General features: G+C 41.8%; 1 protein-coding gene across 2 annotated transcripts in view; it reads left to right on the top strand.

The window, feature by feature from the left end:
• IGFBP7 (insulin like growth factor binding protein 7) overlaps nucleotides 1-24,514 on the top strand; it is an 85,175-nt gene that overhangs the window by 56,696 nt on the left and 3,965 nt on the right. For both annotated transcript variants that reach the window (XM_069105296.1, XM_069105295.1), the window contains exons 2-3: nucleotides 17,232-17,341; nucleotides 21,936-22,052. In XM_069105296.1, the coding sequence (XP_068961397.1) occupies nucleotides 17,232-17,341; nucleotides 21,936-22,052 (227 nt within the window). The remainder of the gene's footprint in view (nucleotides 1-17,231; nucleotides 17,342-21,935; nucleotides 22,053-24,514) is intronic.

Here is a 24,514-nt window from a genome sequence, read left to right as displayed (position 1 = left end):
TCCCTTCCCATTCAAATGATTTTTGTTGTTGTTCATCAGCACAGATGCCTGGACTGCATTTTTACACTCTTAAATTGTTGTGCTACACTTAGCTGGGCTGTGCTTTAGAGAGGATGAAAAGTGTCTGGCCAGAGATTTCCTGTTTTGAAACATAAAAGCCGAACTGCACTGGTGAATCAGAGAACTTTTGCAAATCTTTAATTTGAGGCCCTTTATCTTTTGACTCTAATGAACAGTTTTAATCATTTTCATTTTTGTGTTGCTGGACTTCTTCTGAACTTCTTCATGACTGCTAGTTTTTATGGGGGTTCATGATCTATGGTAAAGATTGTATCAGCAACTTGATATTTTGTTGGTCTAGCTGAGTAGCTGAGTCAAGGACATAAGAATAACATGGCAAAAGAATGACCAATTTAAAATGACCACCCCCCCCCCAAAAAAAAAAGATTCTGAGTGTTTACTTTTTAGCTTTAAAAAAATTGTATTGATTCCTTTTGTTTTTAAATCTCATTTATTCCTGAACATATTCCTAGCTCTCATTCCCCTAGTTAGCTATCCCAGTGAGCATTGTCTTATAACAGACAGGAAAGGAAGAAAAAAAGAACACTTACGCAAAACTAATCAGCACTCAGCCAAGCCTGACTATATATGCAGTATTCCACATCCTCTACCACCACCTCTCAACAAAAGGAGGGGTGTGTGTTTTCTCATGAGAGTTTACTTTTGAAACTAATTCTATGTATTCTGCATTCAATATGCCCTTTTCAAAAACTGGAGGAAGTAGAAAGAGACTATTATAATGCACAGGGGGCATTGAGGTGGGACAGTGGATAGAGTGCCAGGTATGGAGCTAAGAAGACTCATCTTCCTGAGTTCAAATCTGACCTCGGACACTTACAGTGTGACCTTGGGCAAGTCACTTAACCCTGTTTGCCTCAGTTTCCTGATCTGTAACATGATCTGGAGAAGAAAATGGCAAAACACTCCAGTATCTTTCCCACAAAGGATCACAAAGAGTCAGAAGAGTCAAACAACTGAAGAACAGCAAAGCAAAGAGGGCTAGAGTAAAAAAACACATGCTTCAAGGGCTGTCTCTAGCACTCTCTGTGTGACTATGGGCAAGCTATTTTACATCTCTGAGCCTCTGCAACACTGGAATAATCATTCAAGTAGCACCTACCTCTAAGGGTCATTGTAAAGCCTCCAAAAGATAATGCATGTAAAGAATGCTGCATGGGGTGGCTGGGTGGCGCAGTGAATAGAGCACCAGCTCTGGAGTCAGGAGGACCTGAGTTCAAATCTGGCCTCAGACACTTAACACAAAACTAGCTGTGTGACCTTGGGCAAGTCACTTAACCCCAATAATTACCCTCCAAAAAAAAAAAAGAATGCTGCAGTGATAGCCACAATCGTGTCCCAAAAAACAGCATCAAAAGACTTTACAACTCTGATCAGTGCTGCCCTGTGGTCCTTTCAGGAGACTGAAGGCATGAGATACTTCTTTCCCCTCAGCAGAAAGGGACTGGAATATAGATGCAGGATGGAATGGATGTGGCCAGACATTTCCAATGTGTTTATTTGTTTTATTTAACTGTGCTGCTTTATTTCAAGGGAAGGTTATATTGAGGAACAGGAGAGAGTCATTGGGAATAAGACATTGATGAAAAAGCCAAACAAAAAAAAGATCAAGAAAACTTTCTTTTAAAGTAATCATGCAGTCCTTTCAGCAGGATTCTTAACATGGGCTCCATATCTATTTCATTATAATTGATTTCCTTTGGACTTGAGTTTAGGCAACTGAAAATAAGATTCTGAGAAAGGGATTCATAGACTTCACTAGACTTCCAGGGGGACTTATGATGCTGTAGTGCCAATCAATATCCACAGCACCAATGGTGACTGTGAATATGCTGGCATAGGTCTTAATTGCAAAATATAACAGACTCTCCATATAGAAGACAGAAGAAAAACATTTATTCCGACACCAGACAACCAAATCCCAACACCAGGAAACCAAATCTATCATAGCAACAAAGAAGCTATACAACATGGCATAGCAGAGAGCCACACCATCCTTTAGCCTTCTCACAAACAAAACACTCACAAATCTAGCTGTCACAGCAGAGGGGAAACAAACACAAACCTAGCTGTTTCCCTGAGTGTGTCCTCTCCTCCCTCCAGCTCTAACTGCTCTGACTCCCAGCTTCCTGTGGGCTCTGCTCTACTCTTTAGCAAACTCCTCCCACCACCAGCTCCATGTGATTACATTCAGCCTATTAGGGTGAAGGGAAGATCTTCAAATTCCCTTAGGTCTTTTAAGGGACAGGGATTATCTTCAAATTACCATTACCATTACAGACTCACATAAAAAAGTTAATAACCCCTACCCTAAAGCAATACATAAATATCAGGTATTATTATTATTGAGAACCCAGACCTGCGTGTATGCATGTTTACCCAAAATTAATAATTTTAAGAGAGCTAACTTTTAGAATGACCCCCTAGTCTTTTCTAGGGGAATAGTCATCACAAAGTACTGACCTTCACATGTTTTGGGTCACTTATTTGGGAGTAAGTCATATGTAAGTGAATTTCTTAATTTGCTAGTGGTTTCACCAGGTCATTTTGACTGTTCCAGAATACAGATGTGCAGCTGTAAGGTGCCTAATTGAAAGCTGTTCTGTCCCGAGAATAAAGAGCCTAGTTAGTGTGTGAAAAAACAAGGGTCAAAGCTTAATAGAAATTCCTCCATATAGTCATTGGCTTGAGAGACGATCTAATCATCCTATTCTGGGCAACCCAATTCTTGCGTGAGAAAAATTTTCACATGAAAATAAAATTAAAATCCCATGAAGAAGACCACAACTGCTTGGGTGGTTATTGTCCCAGACTATTTAATTTTAGCTCCTATAGCTTAGAAACCCTAACAGCTTGGCTGGAAAAGAGAAGTATCCCCCCAGGGCATTCTTCAAAATAGAATGAATGTCTTCTGCATGTCTAAAGTTGCAAGTTGAAACCACTCCACACAATTACAATCTCCGGGTTAGAAGAGACCTCTGAGGCCATCCAGTCCAACCCATAACTGAACAGAAATCCCCTCAACGATATTCCCACATGTTTGAAGCCTTTGTTTAAAGACCTCATGGGAAAAGAAGGTTGCACAAATTCTCCAAATTATCTCCTTCCCTCCCACACCTTTCCTATCCCTGAGAAGGCAAGAAGTTTGATATGGATTATACACTGAAGTCATGAAAAATATATTTCCATATAAGTCACATTCCAAAAGAACACAGACCAAAAAAAAAATAATAATAATAAAATAAAGGAAGTTTTAAAAGTTTGCTTCAATCTGCACTTAAAGTTCATCAATTTCCTCTCTGGAGGTAGATGACAATTTTCATCATGGCTCCTTTGGAATTGTCTTTATCATCATCTTGATGAGACTAGCTAAGTCTTTCGCTGCTGATCATCGTTACGATATTGTTGTTACTGTGTCCAATGTTCTGGTTTTGCTCACTTCACTCAGCATCAGTTCATGTAAGTCTTCCCAGGTTTTTCTGAAATCATCCTGCTCATCATTTCCTATACTATAATAATATTCCATCACAATCATAAACCACAACTTGTTCAGTCATTCCCCGATTGATTGGGCATCCCCTCCATTTCCAATTCTTTGCCACCACAAAAAGAGCTGCTATAAATAGTTTTCTATAAATAGGTCCTTTTCCCTTTTCTTTGATCTCTTAGGGATACAGCTTGTTGTTTTTGTTGTTTTTCACTCATGTCCAACTCTTCATGACCCCATTTGGGGTTTTCTTGGCAGAGATACTGGAATGGTTTGCCATTTCCTTCTCCAACTCACTTTACAGATGAGGAAACTGAGGCAAATAGAGTTGAATGACTTGCCCAGGGTCACACAGCTAGCAAGTGTCTGAGGTCAAATTTGAACTCAAGAAGATGAGTCTTCTTGACTTGAAGATGACTCCAGGCCCAGCATTCTATCCACTATGCCATGTAGCTACCACATATGATCATTTACCATTTAGCAAATAGACACTTGGCATTTTTCCTCTTCCTCTTTACCTTACTCATAAGCCAATTGAGTGGAATAGTTATTATTGCTTTCTCTCCTCAGGAGAACCCCCATTTGCAATGGGGTTGTCCAGGCCAAGGATGCCCATAGACTCCCAGTCCTTTTTAGCACCCTGGTTTGACCACTCAGTTTTCCAAGTTTATTGCTTTATTGTCCTTGGACCCATGGGAAAAAAAGATTGGTAGGGCCACAGCCTGGAGCGTCATGTCCAGTATTAGGATCCTATTTCTGGAACACCCAAGAGTAGTCTCTGGTTAAGGAAAGAAGTTCAAAAAAAAAAAAGGAAAGAAGTTCAGTTCTCTTTTCCCCAGTCCACAGATTGGGGAAAACAGATTCCCCTCCTAGATTGCCTTAAGTAAGTACCATACCAGAGATTGGCACTCTCTCTGTCAGTTTATACCCTAGGGAGACACTAGAAAATTTCAGAAATGGGAGGAGGGGGATGTGGGGTGGGGATAGTGAGTGTTAGGCAATAGGACTAATGTTAGACTAATAAGACTAGGAGGTCATAATTGGAAGAAATGATGAGAAAGATTCTGTGAACTACAGATGGACAAAGGGAAGGGATTTGGAGTAAACAGTTCTGAGAACTGTTGAGCCTGTGACCATCGCAGATAGCTAGAAGGCACAAGCTTATGAAGGGGCAAACACAGAGAAAGAACAGGAGAAATTCAGTTATGCAGTCTGATTAATGTCTGGGATGATCTGCCAAAAGCAGCAGTAGAGACTGTAACCATGAATGTACTAAATAAAAATTAAGCTGGAGTCTGTAGGGCAAAAATGTCATCATGTCACCATGTCTTGACATCAGCTGAACTGAAATAGGCAAATTGTACTTGCATGTTGTATTCCTCCCTCTCTCTCTCTCTCTCTCTCCTGCCCTACCCTCTGCCCCCATAGCTTTCAAATAGTGACCATCTTTGCATGTATTGAGGGATGTATTTCATAGTGCTTAGGAGATAGGCAGTGACCATTTATGAAGTGCTTGCTGTATACCAGGCACCGTGCAAAGCCCTGAGGATACAAAGAATGACAAAGACAGCCCCTCGCATAGAGGAGCTCAAAGTCTAATGGAACAGTAGTGAAAAGAATGCCAGACTCAGAGGCAGGAAAAGTGAGGTCAAATCCCCAGTCTAGCATGCATTAGTCATATGGCCATGGGCAGATTATTTAACCACTCTTAACCTCAGTTTCCTCAGTTGAAAAATGAGGATAATAATACTGTTCTGCCTACCATGCAGGTTGCTATGTCAACCTTGAATCTCCATAGACATATGAAATAGGGGTGGTCTCTTCAGACAGGATGCTGGTCGTGACTCTTTCCTGGAAGTGTGTTATAGTCATGTCAGTGTCCACCTAAATGTGATTGGGATATGATCCCTTTCACTGCGTATCACTGTGTGAACAGAAAATGTTAGATTTGGAAGAAACTTCCGGAGCCAAGTAAAAAACTGCTGCCTGAATTTCCCTTCTCGGCATGATCTTATAGTTACTTACCTGCCTCCATGCATCCCTCCCTTCCCTCCAGTTAAATAGAAGCGCTTTGGCAGACACCATTTCATTGACTTTGTATCCCCAGTGACTACCTCAGAGCCTTGCACAAGTCCCCTTGGCAAGTAACTGACTGTCCTTCCTCTTCTTGAGCACCACCAGTGAGGAGGAAATGCACTGCCCCATCACATAACTCACTCTGGTTTTTTCCAGACAGTCCTAATGGTTTTTCCTTTCTATCAACCACCAAGTCTTCCTCTCTATAACTTCTCCTCTCTGGTCCCAGTTCACCTCTCTGAAACCACACAGAATAAAGCTAATTTCTTTCCCATATGGCCACCTATCAGATACTTGAAGAGAGCCATCATGGCCCTTTACCCCACCCCAGCTCCCAAGAGTGTTTCTCATATAATCCTCATCTCAGTGACCTCTGGCTTGTCGGTGGGTGTGGAAGTACAGTGTTTGGCATGTTTTTGAGGATAGTCTCAGTACAGGGAAAATATTAACCCCCTTGTTCTGGATGTGATGCTCATTAATGAAGCCCAAGATCCCACTGGCTTTTGGAGGAAACTTTTTTGCTCTAGGTTCCTATTTTCAATATGTCTTCCCAGCTATGTTTTCTCCATCATTACTCTTAAAAGATGAGAGTCATAAAGTGTCATAAGACACAAACAGTAATAGTGCCATGTTGAACTTAATATACAGGGTGTCTCTAAAGCCTTAAGTAGAGCTTAAAACTACACTAAGACTTTTGGGACGCTGTATCAAGCAGTCAATACAAGCATCTGTTAAGTACCTACTAAGTCCCAGGCATGATGCTAAGTGCTAGGGATATAGTGCCTGCCCTCAAGAAGCTTACATTCTAATAAGAGAATATATAATAATTCTGCAGATAGTGGCTGTGTACAGGATAAATAGAAGGGTTGGTGGGGAAGGGACGTAGATGGAGGTGGATGGGACCAGGAAAAGCCTGTTCTAGAAGATGGGATGAGAGATGAGCCAGAAGGCAGAGGAAGATCATCATCATGCCTTTAGCATGGGGGACAGCTTTGAGATGGCATCAAGAGACAGAATGATGTATATAGGCACTTGTAGAATGTCAAGTGTAAGAAGACCAGAAAAGGGGGATAGGGAGAGGAGAGCAGATTATGAAGGGCTTTAAAAGCCAAATAAAGCATTTTCCACTTGATCCTATAGGTGACCAAGAAGCTACTAGAGTTTATTGAGTAGGGGTAAGGTGGGGGTGGGAAAGTGACATGATCAGACCTGCACCTTTCTAGGAAAGTCATTATGATAACCAATTAGAGGAAGGACCCCAGTGGGGAGAGACTTGAGACAGGGAGCCTATTACCAAAGGTCAGGTTTGAGATGATAAGAGCTACCAGGGTACCAGGGTGATGGTCCTATGAATGGAGAAAGGGGACATGTTCTCACATTAGAAATGACCAGATTTGGCACTATATCGGATTGGAGGGGGAGGGGGAGTGTGAGAAAGAAAAACATTGTTCCTAACCCAAGTTAGGCAGTTCCTCATGCAGGATTCCTCGGTGGCTTTTTTTTTTTTTAATTAAAATGCTTGTTAATGATTGTTTGCAATAAAAAAAAAAAAGAATAGCATTTTTTAAAGCATCATAGGATCTCATCCTATCAGATGAATCTTAAAGCCTGGGAGAGGGACCTTTAAGGCCGTCTCATCTAATTCCATTCATTTTAGAGAGGATAAAAACTGACCTGGACAAACTAAGTGGCTTGCTCAAGGCAGTCAGCAAGTTACTGAGAGAGGCTGATTAAGTTCCTTCAGTCCTTGTCCAGCTCTCATTCCAGTGCACCATGCTGGGCATCACATGAGTCAGACTTAATTGCAAGAACTGTCCTGATAAATGTCTGTATCATACTTCTGCTCTGAAAATTCCGCTCTAAAACCTGCTTTTAAGCATGTAAATACCAATAAACATGGGGAGAAATGGACTCCTTAATTGGACAGCCATTCAAGCAGTTAAGCCAACTGCTGGCTCTCCCCACAGGCTTTCGACTGATCTGGAAATTAAATCCTAGTTCAGTCGAGTGACCTATGCCCCACCATCAGATGCTACATGTTTCCTGGCCTTAGAAATTTGCCTGGGAACAACTGCAAATTTCTTCCTTGGACAAAAAATTTGGCAGTGTTTTTATCCAGTTCTCTGGAAGCTGACAATTCTTCTTCTCTCCTCCCCCAACCTTAAATCAATTCAACTCCATTTTTTCTTTTAAGAAGAGGAATAATTCCTGAATCAGCCCTGCAGAAACTGTTTCTCCCTGGAAATCTTAAGTGTTTTATACCCCGGTTTCATTCAGGCTGGAAAGTCAGTCCATGCCAGTGTGTTGTATGGGAAACATAATTCAGATCCAAAGGACAGCAAAGGATTTAGGAGTCAGTAATCTTCTAACAACCCACTTGTTTAGAATAATCCTGAAATTACCGGCACCTCCTGACACAATGCCCACAAAGAGTTGTCAGGTGCAATAGAAAGGCCTGCTTGTTAGTGGGTGTCCAATAGGCCTACAGTTAAAAGAAAGGGATCCCCAGGGCCTGTAGCATAGCCCTAGCCAAGCCTGAGGGTCAGAGTTTGAAACCTGGGACAGCAGGGCCAGCCCCAGGTAATGTCTTTGCCGGCATTCTCTCCCCTTTCCTCTAGATGGTACTCCTTGGGGCTTTTTGTCTCCTCTCCCACAAATGCTGTTCTCAGAAAAGAGTTTTATTCCTCAGTGTGACTATAATATAAAGTAAATATGGAGTGGTACATAGAGTGCTGGACCTGGAGTCAAATCCACCTTCCCTGTGTGGTCCTGGGCCAGTTACTTCACCTCTTTGTGCCTTGGGTAAATCCCCAGGACTTATCTGAGTCATAGACCAGTTTTGGTCTGAGAACCCCTTATACCTGATGACATCCCAAATCTTCCCTGTGAACCTCCCCCAGGAGAGGCAGAAGGAGCATAATGAAAGCACTGAGAATGAAGACACCTGGGAGATAACTGCATTTTAGTAGAAGGCATAATAGAAGGCCTGGATTCAAATCCTGGCACATCTGCACCCTGTACTATATGTGTGACCTGGAGGAAGCCATTTAGCCTTGGTGGACCATAAATTCCTACTAAATCCATCCCTTTCCTTCTGTTTCCATGGCTACCAGTCTTTCAGGCCCCATCAGCTGAATTATTGCAATCCTCTGAGTGACTTCCCTGTATCTTGTGTCTTCTGCAATCCATCCTGCACCTCTCCACCAAAGTAATCTTTCTTGAAACACTGCTTTGGTCGTGTTGCTGCCCTGTTTGATAACTTTGAACAGTTCCTGACTCCCTACTAAAGAAAATTCAGATTCCTGACACTGGCATTCAAGGCCCTCTAGAATCTGACTTCTGTTTATTTTTCTAAATTTCCAACTCACAATATTTACCCTTCAGCACACCCTCCCTTCCAACTAAAAGGATCTAAGTGGGTTAAAAGGAAGCTAAGTGGGGCAGTGGTTAGAGTACTGGGCCTGGAATTTGGAAGTCCTAACTTGAAATCTGGCCTCAAAAGCCTTACTAGCTCTGTGACCCTGGGCAAGTCACTTAACCTCTGCTGCCTCAGTTTCCTGAACTATAAAATGGGGATAATAACAGCACCTACCTCTCAGAGTTATTGAGAGCCTCAAATAAGATATTTGTAAAAAGTGTGTAGCATAATGCTAGGCACGTAACAGGCACTACATAAATGCTATTTGTTATTATTAAATTTTATTAATTAAGTTAAATATTATTATTAAATAGCAGAGCTAGGTTTGGAACCCAGATCATCTTCCCACTAGACCACCAAGCTGCTTAATATTAAATATGATACGTTTCCTGCTCCTTGTTGCCTCTTTTACCTTCCACCTTTCCAGTCTTCTCACACCCATCTTACTCACCCCCATCTGCTCTAGGATCCAGTGGCACTGACCTCCTTGCTGTTCCTCACATGGGATCCTCCCATCCCTCATCCCTGGAATGCTCTCTCTCCTCCTTTCCACCTCCCAGCTTCCCTGGATTCCTTCAAGTCCCGCCGAAAATCCCGCCTTCCACAGGAAGCCTTTCCCAATCCCCCTTAATTCTAGGACCTTCCCTTTGTTAATTGTCTCCACTTTATCCTTTGTATAGCTTGTTTGTACACCTTTGGGTCCCCAGCATTTAGCCTTGTACATAGTAGGTACCTAATAAATGCCTGTTGACTGACATTTCTCTTCCCTTTTAAATTGAACCTCCTATAAGATGGTTTGAGTCTCCCACAACCTATGAGCCGGTATGTTTCCTTGCATATGGCAGATATGAATGACCACCTACCATTGTCCTATCCAAAACATGCTTCACTCAAACTAAAAGTACCTTTCCCAGGGAAACTGTTATATAAGGGCATCAGAACTTGAAAATAATATCATAAAACCTTACCTATCATCCTGCTTTGTAACCAAAGCCTACTACTGTCTTACTTTTTTCACCTCATGTCTTTTTGTGTGGACCTAGGGGCTTTCAGATGAAATCCCCCAAGTCTAGTTACAGCTGTTGAGCCCACCCTACCTGTGGGAGTTCCCTCAGTGACCTCCTTTGGCAGATGGCTATATTCTGTAATTAGCCTCACTGTTAGCATTTCCTCTTATTTAATGTCAGGAAGTTTCCACTTGTTTCATCCCCTTCCCCCACCTTGATCATAATGCTTTCCTACTATTCTTCTCTCATTTTTGTACTTTTGTTTGGTGTTTTTCCCTTAAATATGTTATCAGAATTAAATCTAAATTTGGGGATTTTTGCCAATTTGTCTGAACTCTGTATCTGTATCTCTGTATCTGGCGTAAGGACGCCACGTCTTTGTACCATTTCATAGAAAGAATCCCAAAGTTGGAAGGGACCTTTGAGATCATCCAGTCTGATCCCCACTAGAAATCTGTACCCTCTCTACATGACTCTCAGAAACTGACCATCTACTTCTGTTTGGAGACCTTGGGTGACAGGAATTTTCTACCTACTGGTGTAGCAGCTCTGAGAGTTAAGGACAGCTCTGGTTGCTAGGAGGTTTCCTCTTTGTGTTTAGGTAAAATCTGTTTCCCTGTAACTTCTATTTGTTGGTCAAAGTTCTGCTCTCTAGGGTCAGCAAAACTGGTCCCACCTGACTGTGCGTCTTGAAGGCAAGCCCGGACCCAGTTGGGTAGTAAGAGCAGAGGACCTTGAGCTAAATTTGAATAGATCAGTAGAGGAAATAATCCACTTACAGGTAATAGAGTTGACTTTTAAAGTAAAACCTAGGAAGGGCTAATAATTAGATCTGATGGGGCCTTCCCCAACCCTGTCAATAGAAAGACAATAGGATTTAAACAGACTCTAACCTACCTTAGTTTCACCCACTGTAAAAGCAAAAATTGGTAAGTTAGTTTTTCCTCACAGTGACATATTAGAAACATAGATGGATCAGGGTTGTGTTGTACTTTAAGCCTTGTAAAAAATTTGTATCTGTCTCTTAGAACGTTTCTGTGCTTTATCAGAAACCTAAAAGTGCTTATTTTAATAGTATCTTCTCTACTGAAATTTTATATAAATGTGAATTCTAAAGAGTTCCAGGATACATTAAAAATTATTTCTGTTCTTCTCATGACATTTGTAAAGCTTTCCTAACTTGGTGATAACATGTTATAAATTGGGACTGAATTCATCAAATGCAGTGCCAGAATTATTTCCTTAAGGAGGGATTCCTATTAATAACAAACAAATGATTTATTTTCTTAACTGCTTTTTGGTGTATATGTTTTGTGTCCCCAATAGAATTAAACTCTTTAAAGGCAGTGACTGTTTCCTTTTTGCCTTTGTATCTCTAGCATCAGGACCTACCTGCAGGTAACAGAGGCTTAATATTTCTTAAGTTATGAATTGTTGAATTCCAACAATCATTAGAAGCTTGTCAAACACCCTCATAACAACAATGAAATAGATTGAGCCCCAGACTTGGAGTCAGAGGGCCAGAATCTACTACTTAACGTTGTCTTCCTGACCTTAGAATGTCACACTGCTTCCTTGGACCCCGTTTTCTCATGTATAAAATGAGTCACTATATGAAGAAATGTTCCAAGTCACTAATAATGAAAGTAAGAGAACTCAGAAGTTTTAAAAACTTACATCCATCCAATTGGCAAAGTTCATTAACTATAAAGATTAAAATATTATAAATGTGGGAAGACAGGCACACTTACAGACACTGCTGATGAAGCTATGAATTCATCCATCTAGTCTGGAAAACAATTTGAAATTCTACTAGAGAAGTCACAGAGAAGTGACTTAGACCTTTTGGTCTGGCAATACCACTTTTCTTGTATAATTCCAAGTTGTCTTCCAGAAGAATTGTACCAATTCACCAGTTTACCATGTGTTGGCATAACCTCTCCAACAATGAATTTTTCCATCTTTTACTATTTTTGCCAAATAAATGGGTATCTCAGTTTGCATTTTTTTCATTATTAATGTTTTAAAACATTTTTCATATGAATGTTGTAATAGTTTGCATTTTTGAAAGCTGTTCATTTCCCCTTTGAACATTTTTGGGGGGGAATTACTTTCATATATTTCAGTTGCTTATAGATTTTAGGTGTCAGACTTGTATCAGAGCTGATGAATGCAAAGATTATTTTCCCCCAATCTTCATATTTTCTTATTCTGGCTTCACTGATTTCATTAATAAAAGTGTTCGATTTTACATAATAGAATTTTGGTAATCTCCCCAGTCCTTTGTCCATCAGTTCTCTTCCTAACCATATTTGTGGAAGATACAGACATCCACTTTCCTAATTTTTGAAATGATATATTATATGTAGATAATGTCATTTATGCTGGTTTAAGCCTGTCTTCCAACAAGCTTTCCCATGAGTATGTAAGAATTCCTTCCCCCAGCAATTTGTGATCTTGGATTTATGGGCCACTTGGATATTGCTCAATTGGTTCTAGGTCTTGCTTATCTAATTTGTTCCACTGATCTGTTTTCTGTTTCTTTATTGTTGTTATTCTTCAGTCATGTATGACTCTTCATGACCCAATTTGGGGTTTTCTTGGCAGAGATACTGGAGTGGTTTACCACATTTCCTTCTCCAGCTCATTTTACAGATGAGGAAACTGAGGCAAACAGGGTTCAGTAGCTTGCCCAGGGTCACATAGCTGGTAAGTATCTGAGGCCAGATTTAAACTCAAGAAGATTAATCTTTCCTGACTTCAAGCCCAGCACTCTATCCACAGCACCATCTAGCTGCCCTTTTTTATTTTTTAACTAGTGTCAGACAGTTTTCATATTATTTATTCCAATTTTTTTCAGTATTTCCCCTGAGATTCTTGATCTATTATTCCTCCAACTAAAGTTTGTCATTATTCCATAAAAGGATTTTCCCTATGGTCATTTGGTATAGTACTAAATTTGGAAGTTAATTAGGTGGAGTCATTTTTTCTTACACTGGGGTGTCCAGTCATGAATAATGAATATTTCTCCAGTTATTCCTTTATTTCTATAAATAGTACTTTGCAGTTGTCCAAAATATATTTCAAAAATATAGCACAAACAGAAGTACAAACATCCCCCTCCACCCAAGACCCATGATCACACTCTCCTCTATGTGTTTTCATTCCCTGGGGAGAGTGGGCTGAACTTAACCTAGTTTCTGCATAGCATTAGTTCCAGTAAATTCACATCCAGTGTCAGTATAGCCACTGTAACAATCCACATCCCCAGCTACCCCTGAGGCTGGCAGCTAAGCCATGGTACCATGGACACCACTTGACCATCTGAGACCAGAAGGTCATAGACATCATCAGTCTTAAAAAAAAAAGTAAACACAGAGGCAAAGAACAGAACCTCATATTCACGGACCATACATTAGCCTGAGGTGAGAGACTTCAGTCTCCCCTTTCTCATCTCTCAGAGAACTGAAGCTGGGTCAAGCCCAAGGGCTTTCCCTGCTTTTAAATGGCTCCAGTTCTAGCTCCAAAGTCAATCAAAGATATTCCTCTTCATCACATAGTTAGCAGACTGGCACCAGTTACAGACGGCTCTGCATGCTCCAGCTTGGGGAGAAAGGCACCTCCTTTAGATAGCATCAGGCCTCTCCAGGAGGCGGTACCTCAGGGTCTTCCACATGGAGATTACATCAGCTGAGCACCTTCTACCTACTCATAAGCCTATCACTGTAATACCAGCCCTGAGGTCGAGGATGGGATCCTGTATCTGATACGCAGGCATGAGAAGACTGGAGGAGGAGGGATTAGAATACTGTCCAATTGAATTAATTACATTTCATGGGATAAGGATAGAGAAATGAACATTTCACTGATGAGAGAGAACTCCCTGGATCCAATCCATTCCAATAAATACTTACTAAGTGCCTACTGTGTGCCAGGCACAAAAAAAGAAACACAACCCTTGCCCTCAAGGAGTTTGCAATCTGATGGGGGGAGACAATGCAGAAAAGGAGGCAGGAAGGGGAATACCAGGGAGTATCTTGTTTCATGGAGTTGAAACCAGACAGAGCAGCAGATGTAGAGCAGAGTTTGGTCCTCCACCCTCCAGCTCTCCAGTCAGAGCGAATAATGGCTGAGGCTTGAGTTAGCCCCATGGCAGCTAGGTCAGGAAAACTCATCTTCCTGAGTTCAGATCTGGCCTCAGACACTTGCTGGCTTAGCTGTGTGACCTTGGGCAAGTCATTTAACCCTGTTTGCCTCAGTTGCCTCATCTGTAAAATGAGCTGGAGAAGGAAATGGCAAACCACTCCAGTATTTTTGCCAAGAAAACCCCAAGTAAGTCCAGAGTCTGGGATGACCACTGAACAACAAATGATGAGATTAGAGGTGACTAGATAGAGCTTAACCTGGGAGAAGAATCTTGTTCTGAAGTTGAAACAAGGCAGAGGAACAGATCACACCCCGTCTACCCATATAGGTTGGTGGTACCTTTTCTGCAGTCTTCATGAGATAAACTACATCACTTTTTTTTGAAGTAGCATGAAAATTACGAAGTGGCTTTCTTCTCTGTGCACTTTAAGATGTCCATCTAATAAAGAATGCTGCCTTCTGACCTCTTGCTGTCGCCATACTAATTGAAGGCAGACAGAGAATTAAAGTGATTTCATAGGCTGGCAGATTTTAAGTGCTTATTTGCAAGACTGTTGTCAGTTAGCTAACTCCCTGTTCTCATGATAATAATGTCTTGAACTCTCCAGCTTTGGGATGTGAAAGGGACTTCTGTTCCCAAGCCCCTCTAAACTGTATAACACTGCTGTATTCTTCTCTAAATAATCCCTGCATATCCCCTGAGCATTGAGGGGTCCTCCTGCCAACTCCCCATGTGGGAAGGAGGGCAGAACAGCATGGGGCATGGAAAAGGGGGGGGGGGGCAGAGATCAATTCAAAGCAGAACGATAACAATGCCCTTGTGGTCTCTAGTGCTGTTGTGGTGGGGCCAGAAACGGAGCCTACAGCCCAGCCTTTGCTGGCGAGTGTTTAGTTCAGCCCCAGCTAGGAAATGTCTGAGACAGAAATATATACAAACAAACCACTGAGTATACTGAGTGCATCAGTGTTTTATCAAAGAAAGGGTAAGATTTCCCCACCCCACTAACCAAGATGAATTTCCTATTCTGACCTAAGTTTAGACGGAACGAAGCATGAAAAATATTTGGAGATTTTGAAACACCAATCCTTTTGCTTATTCCTACAAAGGGAAAGAAAAATAAGAAAACCCTGGAGTATAAGAAGGAGGGCTCCTATGGGAAAATCTTATATGTCATGGCCATTTCCTTTCTAGTTCAAGAAATTAACAGTATACTAGAAATAGCACACTGCCAAAGAGAGAACTTCTTGTTCCCTAACTGCTGATTATCCCAGATAACTTTCCAGGTCTCAGGGGATAGACATCTGTCTTCCCTTTCCCCCGGCTTCTGAAGCAACTTCATGTTTCATGTACTTGGAGTTGGCCAGTGCACTGGCCCACTTCCTTCTGAATATTGGACCTCTCCTTGCCAAGATCCCCAGGGAGACAGATATCCATAATTCAGAAAGAATACTGCTGTTCAAGCAGTTTGCTCCTTGAGTTGCCTTCCAACTAATGGGACCCATCCCAAGCTCTCAGTTCTGCCCCTTTTCCTCAACTGTGGCCTTCACAAAGGTCAAGGGAAAAGAATGAAAATCAGGATATCATTTTAGAGGTCATTGCAGTATTCCAGGCTAGTTGTGATGACCTGACTTGGGGAGAGGGTTGGCTGGGAGGATAATATAGTGTAGTCCTTGTTATCTTATAAAGAAATGACTAAGTTATCAAGAGGGGCAGCTAGGTAGCACAGTGGATAGAGTTCCAGGCCTGGCACTCCTCTTTTTGAGTTCAAGTCTGGCCTCAGACTCTAGCTATATGACCCTGGGAAAGTCACTTAACCTCGTTTGCCTGTTTACTTTTTTTTTGCATTTTTGGAGGGCAATTGGGGTTAAGTGACTTGCTCAAGGTCACAGGGCTACTTTTGTGTTAAGTGTCTGAGGTCACATTTGAACTCGGGTCCTCCTGACTCCAGGGCCAGTGCTCTATTCACTGTGCCACCTAGCCGCCCCCATTTGCCTGTTTCCTTATATATAAAACCAGCTGGAGAAGAAAAATGGCAAACTACCCCAATATCTTTGCCAAGAAAACCCCACAAGGGGTCAAGAGTCAGATATGGCTGAAAATGACAGAAAAACAAAACTATCAAAGAGAGTTTATCATTTTAGGAACTCTTTGTTTCATTGGAGGAAACTCGTAGGTAGAGGTATTGTTCCAGGATATGGGCTCCATACCCACCATCCCTTGCAGAATATTCCCTTTCTCTCTTCCAGGAGAGGATGGGCTATATCGTTTCCAGTCCTTAGCCTGCGTGGAGAGGGCATGCTCGTAAATATCTCAAGATGGTCCTCTCCCCATAAATGCCTCAGAAGTTATTCAGTCTGAAACAGTGGCTGAATTAACCTAGTCAGTTGGGATTTGGCTATGTGAACTATCAGAGGTTCACAGTTTGCCCAAATACTGGGGCGATTCCCGCAGTCATTGGGGATCCCTCAGAATGCAGCTGTTCCTTTTTCTGAGCCCTGGGGTAAGCCTGCTCTCCAAAGACCTTCCCATGAAGCAAAGCCTCTGTCATCTCCTCCTCCCTTGATACCATCCCGTACCAAGGGTACTGGAATTTTTCCAGACCCCCTCTGCATTAAAGCTAATTTGTTCAAAAGAATTCTGTTCTCTGGAGGTTATATTGATGGATTGAAGTATTTACCACACTGATAGAAAGGAAGACAAATTAAATAAATTAGCTGATAATTTAAGAATTACAATTTGGGGGGTTTGAATGTGTATAATATTTTGAAACATCAAATTTACCGATGATTAGTCTCAGCCTAATAGTTAAATTAATTTGTATTCCCAGAACAGCCCACCAAAGTATGCTGAAGGCAGAAGAAGCCAGTGGTGGGAGAGGGAATGTAAAATTTGTCAAAAGCAGTTAACAAAGTGAAGAACTTAATTACATACCAGTCAAGTATTTTACACTATAGAAATTGATATTGACTACTTTTAAGATGTATATGAGTTTTTTTTCTCTCTCTCTCTCTTTCACAGGTCCTTCTATTGTGACACCCCCTAAGGACATCTGGAATGTCAGTGGAGCCCAAGTATATTTAAGTTGTGAAGTTATAGGAATTCCAACCCCAGTTCTCATCTGGAATAAGGTCGGTGGCATGGAATTCCAGATAATGTCCTAAATTTATATTTTTGCATTTCATAAAGAACTGTCATAAGCTAAAATTAAACTTTGCATTCCATCTTTTGTTATTCCTCTAAGATGAATAACTGTAGAGATCAACTTTTCCCCAAAAATTCATAAGACATTTTCATCACCTCCAAAATATTCCCCACCCCTTTCCATCCTTTGTGCTGTTGCATTGACACTGAAGTCTTATGGCACTGAGCTATATTTTTCTAGACGGGCTAACACCTCTGGTGTGAGGATTTGTTGAGCCCTTTTCAGGGCTGTCCATCCACCTTTGGTGTCCACCTGGTACCGATGGTTCCTAGAAGTTGTAGCACGAACAGCAGCCACCCCCTTGGAAGCTAGTCTAGGCAGAGGTCAGCCAGGCTGAAGGTAACCAAAGGCCACAGATCCACTGGTAAGTTAGCATTGAAGCACTGAAGCCTTCCCCAGATGGAATGGGCAGATGGCTGGAGCAGGCGCTGTAGAATGCATAGGACTCGGTGTCACAGATGTCACAGATGTCACAGTCGGCCACTGCACGCCAGGCCATTACCAGTCATTCTGACTTTTGTCTTGCCACTATACTTCAATGACTCTGGAAGAGAGAGTGAGACTGAGGACTTGGTGCACCTGTGCCTCTCACTTAAATCCAATTCACACGTGACAAGACATCACCCTGGGATGTCATGGGTCCTCTTAGAAAACAAAAACAAACAGCAGCCTTGTGATTCCACACTTTCAATCACACCGCTAATCCCAGCCAATCTTCTTGGGGACCTGGACCATTGGTCAACACAGGGACTGATTAGCACAAGTCCATTTCCACAATTGGAAAAACAACTCTTCAGAAAATACCCTACCATTATCCTCTCACTTCAGAGAGTCATACAGCATTGCCCCGATAGTCAAAAGATTAAGATCCGCAGCACTGCTAGGCATCCTCTTTTGTACTTTGTTTTACCCCAGTAGCCGCCAGGACCAGACTGTCTTCAGTGCAGTTACCAACAAACTCTTCCTGTCATTCTGTTAGCTCTCTCCAGAACAGCAGGATCTGGAATTTTGGTTTCTTGCTTCTTCCTATATTTCTGAGTGGCTTTGAAACCATAAAGGGTGAACACATGGGATTAAGAGGATTAGAGGTGGCAAAAATGTAGCCCATAGCTCCCCTGTTCTCAGCCTGGAAGTGAACATTGGTACTGCTCCTTGGATGCTGAGTTGGAGATGAACAGTAATAATCAGGATAATTAATATTAGTTCCTTGAAAAAGAAAAGCCCGTAACAGCTGCACTTCTGCTATAATTTCTGGCAGTTAGACAAAGAGCCAAGTCACATGTTAAATAAATCACTCCTGCAAGAGTTGGGAATTCTTGTGCCTCCCACTCCCTGTCTCACCTACCCCCCTCCAGCCTGAGCCTGACACACATATAGCAGGAAGGGAAACAGGCTGTTCTGTTGGAGTGGTGTGGGTACAGACTCAGTTGAAGGCAGCTGGTACAGCGGATAGGGTGCCAAAGTTGGAATCAGAGAAGATGGGTTCGAACCCCTGACTCTCCATTCTCCTACTCCTCACTATCTTTAAAATGATAGAGCTATATTAGACGATCTCTTAAGCCCTTTCCAGTCCTAAATCTGTGATCCTGTTAACTCTATTCAAAGATTGTTAAGAACTGAAAAGGGTTGTAAATATAATTTCATCCAGTTCCCTTATTTTATAGATGAAGAGACTCAGGCCTAGGGATGCAAAATGACCTGCTTAGCCAAACTGGAACTTGAACCCAGTCCAGTGCAAGCCAACGTTAGCTTCCTCTCAGGGCAGTGACTATATCACATGTCTCACAGTGGTCTCTCCTAGCCTGGGGTCCAGCAAGGACCAATGATAGGTACCAGCTTTCAGCTCGAGGGGGCAAGTCAGTATCCATAAGGGAAACGTTAGGATGCAGGCAGAGGAACAGCGTACTGACAACCTCCCCGACTTCCCTGCTCTCCTTCCTATTTTCTGTGCCCTGTGTAGGCTGCCTAATTCTTGGCTAAGCTTAGGCAGGCAGGTAGGAGTGCAAGCAGCATCAGTAACTAGCAAGAAGCAAGAGCTAGTAGTAACTGTTACCGTCAGGGAGTGTAGGAATCAAGTACCCAAGCCCAGGGCTCTTTCAGCTCTGCACTATTCACAAGACACGTGGGGCGTCTTTGTCACTTCCCCCCCAGAAAACTCACTGGATAGCGTAAGGAGATGAAGAACACACCTCACCACCACCACCACCTAAGGGTGTATCTGGTCATATCTGGTCATCTTCCCATCTTCTCGGCCACTACCCCCCTTCTCCCTATCTGAAACAGCCCCTTTCAGAACCAGGAACCTAGTCCCCAAAAACCAGGTCCTGCTACCTCCCAAGCCTCCTAACCAAGAGCACAACTATATACAGGGCCCTGAGCCCACTCCAGGGCCCCATTCTCAGAGATACTTGAGGTTGCAGCAGCTAGGTAGTACTCTGGTCCTGCAGTCAGGAAGACCCAAGTTCAAATCTAAATCCTCAGACACTTACTAGCTGTGTGACCCTGGGCAAGTCACTTAACCCTGTTTGCCTAAGTTTCCTCATTTGTAAATTAAACTGGAGAAGGAAATGGCAGATCACTCCAGCATATTTGCCAAGAAAACCTCAAACAGGGTTGCAAAGAGTAAGACGATTAAATAAAAACAAAATGAGGGAGTTGGACTATATGGCCCTTAAGGTCCCCTAAATAGGGGCAGTTAGGTGGTGTAATGGATTAAATGCCAGGCTTGGAATCGGGAAGACTCATCTTCCTGAGTTCAAGTCTTGTCCTCCAACACTTATTTGCTGGGTTATCCTGGACAAGTCACTTAACCCTCATTTGTAAAATGAGCTAGAGAAGGAAATGGCAAATCATGCCAGTATCTTCGCAAAGAATATCGCAGACGGGGTCACAAAGGGTCAGACACAACTGAAAACAACTGAACAACAACTATTATATTATGCATTTAGTAGTGATATGAATTTGCCAAGTGTTATTGCAAGAATTTATTATTTGTATTGCTATAAACATCTCTGTAGTATCTTTTCATGAAACCCACAAACCATAAAGTTTCCAAGAATATACTTTGAACTGAGGACTCAAAGTCTTGTACTCACCCCTGGTATGTAAGAAGGGATGCTTGTAGTAAAGAAATATCTAGAATTCTAAAACATCAGATATTAACTCTAGTCAATTTTTCATCTTGCATCAACAGATATTTGGGGATTTGGGAGCTTTCAGATTCCCTGCAGGTATATGATTCTATTTCACCATCATCACTACCATATGCTTTTAAAAAATATTCATTCTGAAACCATTGAGCCCATGGAATTTATTAATCCCTAGGCAGCCTACTACTGAATCCATCACTGCATCTAGCATCTAGGACAACAGTGCCCCCAGAACTACTTTCCCCCCTCTTTTTCAAGATAATGCCAGGCAATGGCATTTAGTGAGAGTTTGTTCCTTGCCAAAGGCCAGTCTCAGAAGATTGCAAACTACCTGGTCTCCCTTATAGAGCATCACTTCACCAGAAAGTTACTAATGAGTTTGCTTTTGATGAGAAGTGACTGTTGGACAACCCTGGTTTATAGATTTCTATCTGCTCCTACCCCCTCTTTTTTTTAAGCTTAATCTTTGTTTCAATAAGCCTCATTTCCAGTCTACTATATAATATGCTCACCAGGCAGAATTGCCCTCGAAGGTACTGACAGCTTCAGCTTTTTCCACTTGCCTCTTAAAAGGTACATCATGTGTCCTTTAGTCAGCTCTGGCTTCTAGCTTACTTAAATCTATAGACACTACTCTTCTGTTAAAAACAAAAACCTGGGAAAGTGGTCTCTGACTTTGTTTCTTTTTCTACCCTTCCCCTGTTGAACCATAGATCATACCAGGTATAGGAGGGAAGTGACCAGCTCTGTTAATAGAGGAAAAATGATGGCAAGATATAAGTTTCTTATGACAGGTCTGCAGTTACATCAGAATGTACTTTATTGGTTTCTAGGCACAGGAAAAGTTGGAGGCCTTTGACTTTAATATTATTTTCCACTGATAAAGCTGTGCCTGTAATTACCCAAATTTGGACCTTAGGTGGACACACCCATGCATGTGGTTGTAAAGATCAAGTCAGAATGAAGGGCGTATCAGGTTGCCTTAGTTCTCAGCCCTTGGGATGACAGGTTGGTGGGCTGAACCTGTTTCCCTTTACTGACAGAAAACAAGTAGAAGAGATATGAGGATATAAGTAAATGGGGCAGGGTTGGGGGGAGCCTGCAGCCAATAGGAATATATGATGATCCCCATTCTCCCTAACTTCCTACCTTTAAAAGAAAAAATAAATTTGGGGGGAGAATAGGAATGAGAAGACGCCTATATGTAACTTTTTGCTCAACAGTCACCAGAAAGGGTACTGGGAAGGCTGAGTTATAATCCAACCAGAAAATCCAGTGCACAATCTGTGTAATTCTAGGAATGTGGACACTTCAAAGTGAAAAGCTCATTAACTGCAGAGATCTGAGATCCTAACTTTTTCCTCTTCCCAGGTAAAAAGAGGTCATTATGGAGTTCAAAGAACAGAACTCCTGCCTGGAGACCGTGATAACCTGGCCATCCAAACTCGAGGTGGCCCAGAAAAGCATGAAGTGACAGGCTGGGTGCTGGTGAGTACTCAACACAGACAAAAAATGTAATTCTTAAGGATGAAGAGAAAACAGAAGGGAGCAGCTATGTGGCATAGTGAAGAGAGGCACTGGGAAGACCCAAGTTCAAATTCAGTCTCAGACATTTACTAGATGGGAGACCCTGAGGAAAATCACTTAATCGCTGTCCCTGTTTCCTCACCTGTAAAATGGGGATAATAATAGCACCCACCCCCCAGGGTTATTGTGAGGTTATTTTCAAATGATTCTAAAGTGCTTTCACACAATACCTGGCACATAGTAACAGTTCTATAAATGTTAGCTGGTATTATCTGAAGAACAAAATCTAAGATATTTTCATGTTTCTTTTGAATGGCCCTGATCTGGATCATCCATCCAGGATTGAGTAACCTGGAACATAGGAGACCTAGATTCTGGAATGTGCCCGTCATTGCCACTTATGTAACTGGACAGTCCCTTCATTTTCCTTAACTCAAATTCCTTAACTAAACTTAAAATGAGATCATTTCTAAGGTTCTCTGAACCTCTAACACTTTGTGATTGACTAGAAAGTTAGTGTTCCAGGGGCGGCCAGGTAGCACAGCGAGTAAGAGCACCGGCTCCAGTGTTGAGAAGACCTGGAGATCGAATCCCAGGTTCAGACACTTAGCACCCACCCAGAAACACCTGGCCGTGTAACCTTGAGCAAGTTACTTAACCCCAATTGCTTAGGGGTGGCCAGGTGGCTCAGCGAGTAAGAGCACTGGCTCCAGTGTCAGGATGACCTGGATCAAAATCCGGGCTCAGATACTCGGCACCACACCCAGAAATAATAACTGGCCATGTAACCTTGAGCAAGTTACTTAACCCCGATTGCTTAAAAAAAAAAAAAAAAGAAAGTGTTCCAGAAGGAAGTACAAGAAGATGAAAGTTTTACTAAATGCTTGGGAATAATAAATGAGTAAGAGTGGTGCCATTTTAAGTGTTAAAAGATCCTCCATGTAACCAGTCTATTTGTGATCTCACTAATATAAGTACTCCCTCCAGTGGTACAAATCCCAAACCCTTGCCTTCTCATCCTGTGACACTTGTTTCCATGGGCTCCCGTAAATCCTAATTTGAAGATGTCTTCTGTACAGAATTATTTGGGAAGGTTTGCTTGTTATAGTCTCATATTTTGGGCATATCCTTGAAAAAATATGTAGGTAATAATAAGGGCTTTCTAGAAACAAAGAGGTAGGCATGTGGGTCAGTAGTTATTGTCCATGATTTTTTTCCTAGTCATTTAGTATCATCTGCTTCTTCATATATATCAAGACTTGATCCCTCCGTACTTCTGAAAATTGTCCCCTCTAGAATGATTTCCTCTAGGGGTACCAAGTCCAACTGTTACTTCGCTTTTTAGTTTCCCTATTTAGCACATCAAGAGTTGGGAGTGATGGTTCCACTATCATTAATTTTAAAAAAGTTACAGTAGTGCTGACAGATTGATCCCATTCATTTGTCTGTTGCCTTCCAGCTGTAAATGTAAATTAAATGATTAAGTGTAATTGGGTCTCATGTCAAGCTTTCTACCAACCCAATTTTCTAATACTTCCTTGCTCTTAGTACTCATTATTTTGCACTGCCCTTCTTTGTTATTTTGCAAATGTGTTTCCTATATTTGCAGTTTCTCCATGTGGCGATCAAGTGAGATCAAGTGTGTGCTGTAACGAGGATGCACTTCTAGGTTCTTTTAGCATCCATCCCCCTTATGGCAGTTGCTTTACCTAGGTGATACCTCCTTAAGGGGATGGGGGGGAATCAGTATGTTTACCATTTTTCAACATCAATAATTTATTTGAATAGGCCAAAATGAAGCTGTTTTATTTGAATGCCAAATTATTTTCTTGAGAGGTAGCATGATACAGAAAATGCTTTAGATACTATTTCACAAGTGGTTCAGTGACAAAATTTTCACATGCCCAGTGGAACACCCAAGTTCATTCCTGTCCCATCCACATTCCCTGAGAGTCAGAATGGCAGGGGACAAGGCACTGGACTTGGAGGTGTGAAGGCAAGTGTTCAAATTTTTCCTCACTGTGACACCCTGGTCTAGTCATTTAATTGTTCCATGCTTCAGTTTCCTCATTCTTCAAAATAATGAAGCTCAATTTCTTAGTTAACTGGCAGTTGATGAGAGCAATGGACCTGGAGTCAGGAAGACCTAAGCTGAAATCCAGCCTCAGACACGTACTAGTTATGTGACCTTGAGCAAGTCAGCTGACCTATGTCTGCCTCAGTTTCCTCATCTGCAAATCGAGAATAATAATAATAGCATCTACTTCCCAAGGTTGTTGGTGAAGATAAAATGAGTTAATATTTATAAAGTGCTTTGCAAATTTCAAAGTGCTATGTAAATATTAGCTATTATTATTAAACTTGTTGGCCTTTAAGGTCTCTTCCAGTACCCTTTATGGGCTTGAGAATCAGGAAAACTTGCA

This window comes from Petaurus breviceps, unplaced genomic scaffold (assembly GCF_028583685.1).
Source record: "Petaurus breviceps papuanus isolate PSGF00001 unplaced genomic scaffold, PetGlider_PUasm1.0 76, whole genome shotgun sequence".
Classification (NCBI taxonomy): domain Eukaryota; kingdom Metazoa; phylum Chordata; class Mammalia; order Diprotodontia; family Petauridae; genus Petaurus; species Petaurus breviceps.
The sequence above is the reverse complement of the archived record's forward strand: the minus strand, read 5'-3'. Positions and strand labels throughout refer to the sequence as shown.